Genomic DNA, 12,433 nt, shown 5'->3' with positions numbered 1-12,433 from the left:
GGCAGCGGTGGCTGCAGCGGCTGCTGCAGCAGCAGCCGCAGCTGCAGCTGCACTTGGACTCTGGGGAGGTCTTGGATTGGACTGCGGTGTACTTTCAACTGATACTGATTGATGTTGCTTCTGCTGTGTCTGTTGAGATTTGACCTGGGCAAGCAAGGCCTTGATCTGGCCTCCGGTTAGTGTCTCCTTCTCAAGCAATGCATTAGCAAGAGCATGAAGCTCTTTATTATGGGTAGTGAGAATTGTTTTTGCATTGTTGTAAGCCCTTTCAAGTAATTCTCTTACTTCCTTCTCGATTAGAAGTCTAGTCTCAGTGCTCATGCTCTTCCCATTATCGTCGTAGTTGTGAGTAACGAGCCCCACTTCTTTGCTCATACCAAACTTGGTGACCATGGTTCTGGCTAGCTTGGTTGCTTGCTTGAGATCATCAGATGGACCAGTAGTTACTTCACTTTCGCCAAAAATGAGCTCTTCAGCAACTCGCCCACCCATGGCAACATCAAGTCGAGCAAGCATCTGCTTACGGGAGATGCTGGTCTCGTCCTTTTCAGGCAATTGAGCAACCATACCAAGAGCCATTCCTCGTGGAACAATAGTTGCTTTGTGCACCGGAAGAGCCCCATCTGTATGAATAGCTACAAGTGCATGACCACCTTCATGGTATGCTGTGAGTTTTCTCGACTCTTGGGATATAAAAGCTGATTTGCGCTCACTTCCCATCATGATCTTGTCCTTAGCATGCTCTAGATCAGCCAAGCTTACGGCTTTGGCACCATCCATAGCAGCCTTCACAGCAGCGATATTCACCAAGTTTGCAAGGTCTGCACCAGAAAATCCAGGAGTCCCCCGAGCAATGATCATAAGGTCAACATCATCCGCCTTCAGAATCTGCCAAACAGGATATTCTTTGGATGAGAAAGTAGAATGATCTTAAACAGACCCCTTATAGGATATCATATTCACATTGCATCAGCTGTCCAAGAATGAGAGGATTTACATAAACCAAACATGGAAAAAAGGAAGCTTGACACAGCATGACATAATAACAACATACCCAGTGTGATCCCACAAGTGGGGTCTGGGGAGGGTGGGGTGTACGCAAACCTTACCGCTATCTCTGTGGGGTAGAGAGGTTGTTTCCGATAAACCTCGGCTCAAGAAAAATGTTTTACAAAACAGGTTTGAAGAAAAACAAGAAACATAGCGAGACATAGTGACTCATTTTTATTCTAGGACCTAAAAATTGAAAGAGAAAGCAACTTAAAATAAATAAATAGTGTCTAGATAAGAAATGATGAATCAATGACAAAGTGAAATAAGTCAAAGGCAAAATGAAACAGGAAAAGATATCCACTCACTGAAGCTTTTGGAGATGATAACATTTATTGCATCTTCAAAAACTTTGAATGATCCACCCATTAATGTGCAGGGTAAATGAAAATATATTACCACAACACTAAGGAAAGAGGATAGGATGCACAATTGGTTTATCATATAACACACTACATGCGAAAAGAAAACAGGACAGTGTACTGGCTGTTTATAGCAAGCACAATATAGCTGAGACACACTACTGATAGATTGTGACAGTAATAATCTGGAAACTGCAGCATCACCAGAAATGTCCCAGTTTCAGAAAGATTACCTTTGACATGTGAGATTCCAAAATCTGCTTCCGCCCTTCAACATCAGGATTTGGGACAACAATGTTGCGATCAAATCGTCCAGGTCTCACCAATGCCTTATCCAGTGACTCAGCAAAATTAGTGGCAGCAATCACAATGATTCCATCATTTTGTTTGAAGCCATCCAGCTCGACAAGCAATTGATTTAAAGTCATCCTCATATATTGCTGATCCTTTGGGTTACGGCTTCCTCCAATGGCATCAATCTCATCAATGAATATAATGCATGGTGATCGCTTCTTCGCAGCAGCAAAAAGGTCTCTCACTCTGCGAGCTCCAACACCAACAAACATTTCTTCAAACTCACTGCCACTGCATGAGAAAAAGGGAACCCCAGCTTCTCCAGCTATGGCCCTCGCCAACATGGTCTTACCAGTTCCAGGGGGGCCAACAAGTAATACTCCTTTTGGGAGCTTGCCCCCAAGACGAGTGAAACGCTGTACCCAAAAGTTCGCTGAAATGAGCAATTAAATAGATTGGGCTAATGTTGACTGATAATACTGCAGCTAATAAGACGTCGACACATATGAGCCATATATCACCACCATTACTAATCAGAATAAGTGTGTCATACATTACATACTTGACTGTCCAAGATAAGTATCTTTGACTGAAGTGGAAACTATAGGCAACAGTTAAAAAGATTTGGTTTAAAACAAGGAAAGTAAGCAAAAGCACAAATAGACACCAAAAACCTTCTGGTTTGTACCTTTTCTCCTCTTTTACTTCCAAAGGGTATCTATCGGTTGATCAAGACTGAAAAAAACAGCTGATTCCACTAGAATGTATTAATAATGGTGTAGCTACTTCAAGCTTAGGGAGGTCGCAACCTCAATATCCATGATTTTTTTGGGTTTGGTTTTAAACAGAATTGTTATAAAAAGTTAATGAAAATACAGAATTAAACAATTTTAGTTACAGTTAATGACTTTCATTTAAGCTCCTGTGTAGCTCAGCTCATGGCAGTCCATACTGGGTTAAACTTACAAGCAGACACCATGTTTTCTTATTTTCTTTATTCTTAGTTTTTTAATTCATTCTTAATAAAAGCTGTAATGCACAAAGCTACAATCATACAAACAACTTTAGCCACGTATGACCTTTTGTATGCTTCATTCTTGTTCTTCCTTCATTAGTTTCCTTCTCTTTTCATAGTACTACCAACAACCAGGTGTTCTCTAAGTTGCCTCCACAATCATAGATAAGGAACGCTAAGCAACAACACGCTTTTACAGTTGCAATCACCACCACCACCCCCACCCACCCACCAACCCCGGTCAAACTGAAAACCTAACACCACTGAGTATGCACCACCAATTAGAAGCATCACCACTCTTGATCAGTTAGATAGGACTGGAAAGGCTTATTACACTCATTTCGTAGAGCAAGTTAAAACAAATCTTTGCAGATCAAATAATAGATTTGGTGCTGAAATAAAGTTGCAGAATCTTACCATATATGATATGTACCCTGTGATATATTTTGAATTAAGCCTGTACCTATAATATGTGTATCATATGACCACATTGTTAGCTGTGAGCCTGTGACTACATACTATTACATGATTCTAGATTTATCAAGTTCCATAAAATTTCTGTTGACATGTTGCTGATGATCGTAAAAATCTTGAACACGGTAGTTTATATATTTCAAAAGCTTTTCATCTTTCATTACACTTCCCCCTCCACCACCCCCACCCACCCACCAACCCCGGTCAAACTGAAAACCTAACACCACTGAGTATGCACCACCAATTAGAAGCATCACCACTCTTGATCAGTTAGATAGGACTGGAAAGGCTTATTACACTCATTTCGTAGAGCAAGTTAAAACAAATCTTTGCAGATCAAATAATAGATTTGGTGCTGAAATAAAGTTGCAGAATCTTACCATATATGATATGTACCCTGTGATATATTTTGAATTAAGCCTGTACCTATAATATGTGTATCATATGACCACATTGTTAGCTGTGAGCCTGTGACTACATACTATTACATGATTCTAGATTTATCAAGTTCCATAAAATTTCTGTTGACATGTTGCTGATGATCGTAAAAATCTTGAACACGGTAGTTTATATATTTCAAAAGCTTTTCATCTTTCATTACACTTCATTTACGGCTTGTCAGTTGAGTTACCAGCTTGATTAAGGATCGTGTTAAAATAAAATTCTAGCTCGACTTTCCCAGTGTTTTCAATCACATATATAATACACTATTCACAAAATGGACATGTAAATAAGTGATCCTCACCTGATTTGACTATCACGGTTCAGGCTTTACATCTGTGTTTAGGTACCATAGTAGCATAACCCAAAATTATGGCACTTAACCAAATCGGAGTTCAACAACTGAATCTATTGAATGATCAGGACCTACTTATGAGAACCCAAGGGAAGAACCTTATATTCCTAACAAATGATAAAATGTGTTTTCCCCACATTTCTATCCTTGGCATATTTTCAGATGGGTGTTTAAAGAGAGCTGGTGAAAACACTGTCGTAAAAGATGAACTTCAGTCCTGCATTTCTAGTATAATAATGTGTGGAACACCAAAGAACAAAATTCATCACTGTGTTATTTTTGTTTACTTACCTGGATTAGTGACTCAAATATCAAATATAGGACTTCTACACCGCAGATGAAGTCACTGAATTGCTTGTGATTACAAAGAAACATCTCAGATTAACTCACCTTAGGATCTCGGAGATAGTGAACAATTTCTTCCAGCTCAGATTTTGCTTCATCAACACCCTTCACATCAGAAAATCTTGTATTGGTTTCCATGGTTGGTTGCACTTCCTCATTTAGACCAAGTCCTGATGCAGAAAATGGATTAAGAAAAAGACAATAGTAGAATGCTTCTGAATAGAGCTTCAAAAGCCAAACAAAAATTGCAGACCTCTTATACCTTTGCTGATTCCTCTATCTTCAATGAGAGCACCAACTCCAGAAATCAAGAGAAAGGCCACAGCCAGAGACCGGAATGTACGCCACAACTGTTCTTTGAAGTTACCTCCTTCCACGGCCACCATATGTATAGGTGTATTACGGGTACCAAGAACACCATCCTTTGTTGATTTCCCAACATTTCTAAGAGCTGACAGAGCCCCTATATTCTCTTCCTCCATATGAGACCTAGCAGAACCAGCAATCCCTGAAAAGAGCTCTTGTCAGCGTCATTGGTATCCATGATAGACTAATTAAAGGAATAAACCTTCATATGCAAGCATTAATGTTAAATGTTCAATATTTAGAGTAATCCATTCTCAAATAATACAAGGTAATGAGAGACATCTGATTATTACTACCTCTCTGCAAAGTCCGGAGAAGCTCACTTTCATCAAGTCTGTCAGCCTTTACCAGTGCCTTAACATACTCCGACACTGCCGCTGGATTGGAATGCAATGAAGGTTGGCTTTCAAACGACCTTATGACTGCCTCTGGATCACTTCTATGAAATGCAGCATTACTAGTTTCCTCTCTTTCACGTACTCTGCGGGCTAGACTTCCCACATACCTAGACTGAAACCTTTGCTTGGTATTTGCAACTCCATGAACTGCACGTAAAAGAGGGACAGATTGGAAAAAGAACATAAGGTCAACCTCAAGATTCAGATTGGGCTGGCAGAAGTTGCCTCTGAATTTGAAGTTACAAATCGTAGCTTCATATACAAATACTGCATCGACAGTATTTCTGCCGAATAAGATGGATCATTAACTTGTAAGCTGATATGTTAGCACACTAGGGTTCTAAGGTTCATAAGACTCGGAAGTATGACCAACAAGGATTGCACTAAACTTGGAGGTTTGCTAGCTCATTTTCGTGAAGTACGCTTCTGAGAGGCAGGCATTCACTAACCTTTTTTTTTTGGTAATGCATTCACTTACTTATGAGCTGATATTTAACCCATTTGCATTTAAGGTTCACAAGACATGGAAGCATATGACCAAAAGGAATGCACTTAACTTAGGAGGTTTGCTAGCTCAGTTCCATCAAGTTTGCTACTGAACATAAATTGCTTAAATGATTTTGATTCACCAACTTATAAGCTGAAATGTTAATTTATTTATTTTTTGATAAAGGTAACATTTGAATATCAATCATCAGCTCAAAGCTGGTATCCAAAAATTGACATGATATCCTCCCTCCACAATTGTGTGTCTGGCATAAACAAAAGATAAAGAAAAGACAAGAAGAAAAAAGAAAACTATCCCTAGATCCTACTTCATCTTTATAAGGACCCTAGAATGTCTACAATAGCCACAGGGTCATCTATATACTCTGAATTACACCAATAGCAAAAAGTGATAAGAATTGGAAGCATACTACTGAAAAAGAATTGTGTTTGACTCGAGAGGTTGCTAGTTCATTTACACAAAATGGTAAATTGATATCTAACTTTCTCTTGTAAAACAATAAAGTGCAGGGGGGACATCAACAGTATGAAACCATCTATAAGCAAAATTTAATCTATATCGATAACATGTCTGTCATTTAAATACAAAGCAGTTTTTTGTTACCGGCAGGCTGCATACAGAGGTATGCAGAAATGGAGATAATTTACAAGAAAATATCAAATGTTCAATTGTTTCTACAGATGTGCAAGTCTAACAAATCTTTTTTTAAATAAAAGCAGATCAGAGAGGTTGACTTGATAATTTTATTTCAACATCTAGATAATTTTTCTTCCACTTCCTTTGGTACATTTATCATGATTCATGTCACTCTCCTAACTCACTCTTCAACTTACTGAACCTTGTCTTCTAGACTAGATAGTGTACCCGTAAATAATTGATAGTGAATATAAATTAGCTCACCCGTTGACCTTCAATGTTATAATCAATGTATTTTATTTTTTGCACCTTCAATTTGAATCCACTACAAACAAGGATTTACGTTTAAAGCTACTGATAAAAAAAGGTCTTCCGGTTTTCTCCTTTTACTCTAATGTTTTTAATTTCTTTCATCCATTATTAGGTGCTTTAAACGAAATTAACCAGCATGAGCCTATGACGATTAGTGCATAAACACTTTGTAACCAATCCTTCTTCGCGGAGGTGGGGGTGGGGGGGTGAAGGGGTGACTGCATTATCAACCAGTACGGTCATTAGTATATTTCATAAAATTTAAGGGATGGCCATTGTTCAGTTTAGAGAACACAACAGCTCAGCTTTTTAGAGGATAATAAATATCACACGAAAAGTTAAGCATAAATGCCCTGGAAAAGAAGTTCCATATTGTCAACCTTATGATATGATATCTATGTAGACCACAAAAATAAAGAAACTCTCCTCCATCAGTGCCAAAATCTCAGAGCATACCTTCACTTCCTATGATCCATCCAGAGGAAAGATATGTTCGATTGAACAAAGAGCTAATCTGCCTCAGTTGAGATTGTTGCCTTTCAACCTGTAGAACAAAAAAGGTATTATTACACACATGAGAAAAGAGAAACAAGATAAGAGCTATCATAGAACATGGAAAAAAGCTCAAACGCATCCCCTATCTATTAGGACCTGGGTCATTAACTTTTTTTCCTTCATATTTTTGTGTTTGCTTACATAAAACCCTACAGATTACATATATAGTATTTTTGAGAGCAGCAGTAAGCTGAGATAAATATAGTCAACATTTTAAAAAGTAGGTACGTAACATTATATGACCTTCAAAATTCTTTCTAGTGGGATGAGTGTAGTGAATCATTAATTCTTGCCTCAGAAATAAGAGACGGGTCTGGGATTTTTTTTGAAGAAGTAAGATGATTTCATTAAACGCATCAAGAAGATGGAGTAATTTCCCTAGATAGTCACCCATGTTTGGGAAATTACCTAGTAATATCACTTATGTTTGTTTTAGGACTACAATATCATTCAACTTTACATATTTTCCTCAAAAATATACTTGACACAAAAAAAAACATCATCTCTCTCCTAAATGGGATGCCATGTCACATTATTCCTTTTTTATTATTAATAATTTTTTAAATTTTATTTAGACAACCCATATATTATACCCAGTAAAAACAAATTACATAGCGCCAAAATTTTGAACCCTAGCTCTGGGGGATTCAGAGGCAAATCCAATTTTTTTAAAAATATATTGCTAAAATTATCTGGATTAAGATAATTAATTATTTTTGTATTAACCTAATTGAGACTTTATAAGTATCCGGCTATAAATGCTACGTGTATAAAAACAAACTATCTAATACAAATTATATATATTTTATTTTTGTCTTCACCTATATGGAAATTCTTTTTCTAATATTTGTTACAATTATTCATGTTTTACGTCCAGATCAGATTAATTAAAATATACTTTATGCCACAAAAACATAAAACACACATAGACATACTTTATTCTCAATCACATATTCGAAACATAATTTTATTTTATTTTTCAAAATATTAAACTTAAAAATTTAATAATTTATATATATTTAATGAATTTTAATTATAAAATTGAAATTTGAATCAAAATTATTAAGTTTGATCGAATTTGTAATCAAAGTCTTAGCTCCGTCCATGCTCCCACATAGAGCTACAATGATTTTCTCCTCCCCTTTATAAAACTTTTCCTTTTAATTTTCAATGATTGATATATATATATTTTCTCTTTTAATTTCGGTAAAGAAATTTAAATCTCGAAAGTCAGATGAATTATTTTTTAACTGAAGTTTTTATATATGTATACTGAAAATTCTAAATTATTAATTCACAACACTAATAGACAATTATTTATGTTTGGATTTGCCTCCGAATCCCCCAGAACTAGGGTAGAAAATTTTGGCGCTATGTATTTTTTTTTTAATGAGTATCATATATGGATTGTCTAAATAAATTTTAAAAAATTATTAATAATAAAAAAAGAATAATGTGACATGGCATCCCATTAGGAGAGATGATGTTTTTTTTGTGTCAAGTATATTTTGAGGAAAATATGTAAAGTTGGGTGATATTGTAGTCCTAAAACAAACATAAGTGATATTATTAGGTAATTTCTCAAACATGGGTGACTATCTAGGGAAATTACTCCAAGAAGATGCAGATTGTACAAAAGAGTGAATTCAGAGGACAAAAGTCAGCTATAAACTAAACAAAAAGCTAGGCTTAAACCAAAAGGCTGACAAAGTTCAAAAGATTTACAGGACAGTTGATAGAGGTTAAATTTAGCCAACTATATAACCAAAAAAGACATCTAGCTTTGAGGATAGAAATAGGAGTTGATAACCCATCAAAACATCTCTCTGTCCAAATACACCACAAAATGCATGATAGGGGTGGTTTCAGGGAATATTTCTCACGTGTATCCCACGTGCATAGGATCTGAGTTCAAACGTTAAGAAACTAACAGAGTTAGAGAGGACACTAGAAGAGCACCAGTATTTTAAACTTGAAGGTTGCTCCATGTAAAAGAAGAGGGATGACTGAGTCTAAAGCCAAAGATAAAGGACTATTTTGAGCTTTTTCCCTAAAACATGCATCTTCAGATGCAGAAAACTGCCAAATTACATACCACCGATCTAAAAAGGGCAGCTGAGAAGACATATCTTTTTTCACCAGAATACGAGTATTTCTCATTAGAACAAAAAAAAATGGTAAAACACATCCATCTGAGTTAGATAAGATTCAATGAATCAACTATACCTCGATTCAAAATTAGATGGAGTTGGTTAGATGAATCATCTTTATCCATTTTGCTCTATTTAAGTCCATTTCATTCCAATTAAATAATACGACTTTTAAGTCAAATTAGCAATTCTCTAAAATTAGAGGTTCTCTATTTTTTTTTTGATAAAAGATAAAATTAGAGGTTCTCTATATCTCATACTTATCACTGCACAACTTATAAGACTCTAACCAGAGTAAAAAGATAAATGAAAAACACCAAATCAAATTTGAGACTTGGCAGGAACAGCTAAGCCTTTATCCGAACTAGCTGGTATTGCACCCATAAGCTAAATGAGACTAGGCATTAAATAATTAACTATAAAAAGATAAGACAAATTTTCAGTTTCATGAGCAATACTATAGCAAGCAAAAAGAAATAAAGCTACCGCCACAGGAAAACAGCATACTTGGAAGATAGTAGCATAACACTAAAACAACCCTAATAAACGAAAAATAGAAACCACAAGTTACGAACGAGCCAATTACTCTGAAATCTCCAATAATTTAATCAAAAAGAAAAAGCGATCCAATCTTGCACCCAACGGTGTGGCGTAGTGGTCAATGAAGCAGGTTGAGAACCATAAGGTTTCATGTTTAAATCCCATTGGAGGCAAAAACACTAGGTGGTTTATTCTCATCTTCGCTAGCCTTGATGGACAAGGTTGCTCGGTAGCTATGACGGTGGGAAATACTAGATAGAAGGTACCCGTGGAATTAGTCGAGGTTTGAGCAGCTGGTCCAAACACTACGACTATCAAAAAAATCCAATCTTTGAAATAGAATCCCATAAAACTACAAAAACTAGGGCTTCTCTAACATAATAGAGTGAAATTTCAATCTGAAACCATCAATCAAATAACGTCTTAATCCCAAACAAGTTCGACTCAATTATATGAATCATTCATAACCATTCCACTCTATTGGACTCCATTTTATCCTACCTCCAATCAACAACAATAAACCAAATAAAAATGAAACAAAATCCAAACTTGGAAACATAAACCCATAAAACTACAAAAATTAGGGCTTCTCTAACCTAATATAGTAAAATCTCAAACTCAAACCATCAATCGATTACATCTTAATCCCAAACAAGTTTGAGTCAATTATACAAATCATTGAGAACCATTCCACTCTATTGGAATCCATTTTATTCTACCTCTAGTTACCAAATAAATATGAAAAAAAAACAAACAATCTTGGAAACAAAAACCCATAAAACTACAAAAATTAGGGCTTTTCTAACCTAATAATATAGTGAAATCTCAACCTCAATCTCAAACTCAAACCATCAACCGATTACATATTAATCCCAAACAAGTTCGAATCAATTATATGAATCATTCATAACCATTCCACTCAATTGAAATCCATTTTACTCTACATCTCGTGAACAACAATAACCCGAATAAAAACAAACAGAAACACAAAACCCCTCGAAACAAATAGAGGCAATAAAAACAAAATCAACTATAAAATAAGAAAATTCAAGAAGTGACCTGAGTTAGAAGGCGCATTAGAGCCATCTCCTACAAAAGATCGAATTTTTCTTCAAGCCCTTTTCTTCTGTATGCAGATTATTGATGTTTCTCAGCTTCTTTGAGGATTTTCTTCAGAAATTTTCTGTGATGATCGAAAATCGAGAAGGGTAAAATAGAAGAGGAAGATGGATATTTTTTTTTCTGTTTTTTTTTTTCAACAAATGGATATAAATATATTTGGGCAATTAATAGTAGCTTATTTTATTTATATATCTCAGGTCGCAAATGCCGACTTTTAACTTTTTAAAAATGACTAATTTCATATTTGTAAAAGAAACATGTTTTAATAATTGCAAAATGGAGTAGTTTAATGTGGTAAATTTGTTTGTAAAACTTGTTTATATCAATCTTCACAAATATCTATCGACGTAAATTTACTTATTTATAAATTTTAAAGTCGGGTTTTTCCTTTAATTTATGATGATAACTAAAGTTGCTTATTGGATGGATCGAGCAGATAATTATGCTTAATAATTAAATAATTAACGGGTGGTTATCGAGCAATGTTTTGTCTCAATCATTTCATGTTTCCTTTTTTTAATTTTTACTAAACCTACATTTGATCTCTAATCTTCTTTAGCTCCACTTAAGTTGGCAATTATATAATTGTAAATTACCATGAGAAATATAAACTAAAGTCTAAATTTTGAGATTTTCATAGGGCGGTATGCATAGACATTAGCCCTATTTGTGTGATGTAAAAAATTGTTTTCGATAGATTTTCGACTTAAGAAAAACGTTTTCAAAAATAAATTTGACAAATACAAAAATAAAACTATAGTAATAACACGATAGGAAAAATAGGTTGCAATTGACGCAAACATTCCATTAAGTTTCAACGATCATTCTATATTAAACTGTTCTGAGTTTTGAAGCTCTATTCAAGAATGGCTAAAATATAAATATTGTTAAAATTTGCTATATTTTAAATAGTTATACTTCAAAGCAACTATTTGCCCCAAACTAATGAGTATTGGACAAGATAGGCCCAAAAAAAAAAACTAAATGATCTTTATTTCATTTGGGTGTCTGATATTTGCATTAAGGCTTAGCTAAATTTGAATTCGCATATTTCATGGTCTATTTCTAAGGACGACACTTTCAATATTTTCATTCAACAACAACAACACATCCAATGTAATCTCACAAGTGAATAGGGGTGTGCATTCGATTTTTTGGTTTGGTTTTGTACTATTCGGTTTGGGTTTTTCGATTTTTTATTTTGAAGAAGTGTAACCCAATCCAACCCAAAATAAATTTGGTTTGATTTTTCTCTTTTTGGTTTGGGGTTTTTCGGTTCGGTTAATCAGTTATGTCAATAATTAGAAACATAATAAAGTTATATTTGCATATATATATAACATTTAGTTTTTTCTGTTTTTCGATTTTCATTTTTCTAAATCCAAAACCAAACCAAAAAACCAAACAAAGTAAATTATAAATTGAAAACCAAACCAGAAATCCAAAAAACCAATCCAAATTAAAATTTGGTTTGGTTTTTTTATTTAATCCATATAGTGCACACCCCTAC

The 12,433-nt window shown here is 34.9% G+C and overlaps 1 protein-coding gene across 3 annotated transcripts in view; it reads right to left on the bottom strand.

The window, feature by feature from the left end:
• The window catches only part of LOC102582577 (ATP-dependent zinc metalloprotease FTSH 4, mitochondrial-like), an 11,593-nt gene extending 534 nt beyond the window's left edge, over positions 1-11,059 (bottom strand). The window contains exons 1-7 of one of the 3 annotated variants that reach the window (XM_015315348.1): positions 10,861-11,059; positions 7,013-7,100; positions 4,999-5,247; positions 4,590-4,844; positions 4,382-4,506; positions 1,646-2,122; positions 26-888 (exon numbers count right to left, since the gene is read on the bottom strand). In XM_015315348.1, the coding sequence (XP_015170834.1) occupies positions 26-888; positions 1,646-2,122; positions 4,382-4,506; positions 4,590-4,844; positions 4,999-5,247; positions 7,013-7,100; positions 10,861-10,887 (2,084 nt within the window). In that variant the 5' untranslated portion in view covers positions 10,888-11,059. The remainder of the gene's footprint in view (positions 1-25; positions 889-1,645; positions 2,123-4,381; positions 4,507-4,589; positions 4,845-4,998; positions 5,248-7,012; positions 7,101-10,860) is intronic. The other 2 variants (XM_015315341.1, XM_015315353.1) reach the window with 2 other exon arrangements.
• Positions 11,060-12,433: the final 1,374 nt, after the last annotated feature.

This window comes from Solanum tuberosum, unplaced genomic scaffold (assembly GCF_000226075.1).
Source record: "Solanum tuberosum cultivar DM 1-3 516 R44 unplaced genomic scaffold, SolTub_3.0 scf00017, whole genome shotgun sequence".
In the NCBI taxonomy this organism is placed as follows: Eukaryota; Viridiplantae; Streptophyta; class Magnoliopsida; order Solanales; family Solanaceae; genus Solanum; species Solanum tuberosum.
This window is presented reverse-complemented; position numbering and strand designations above follow the sequence as displayed.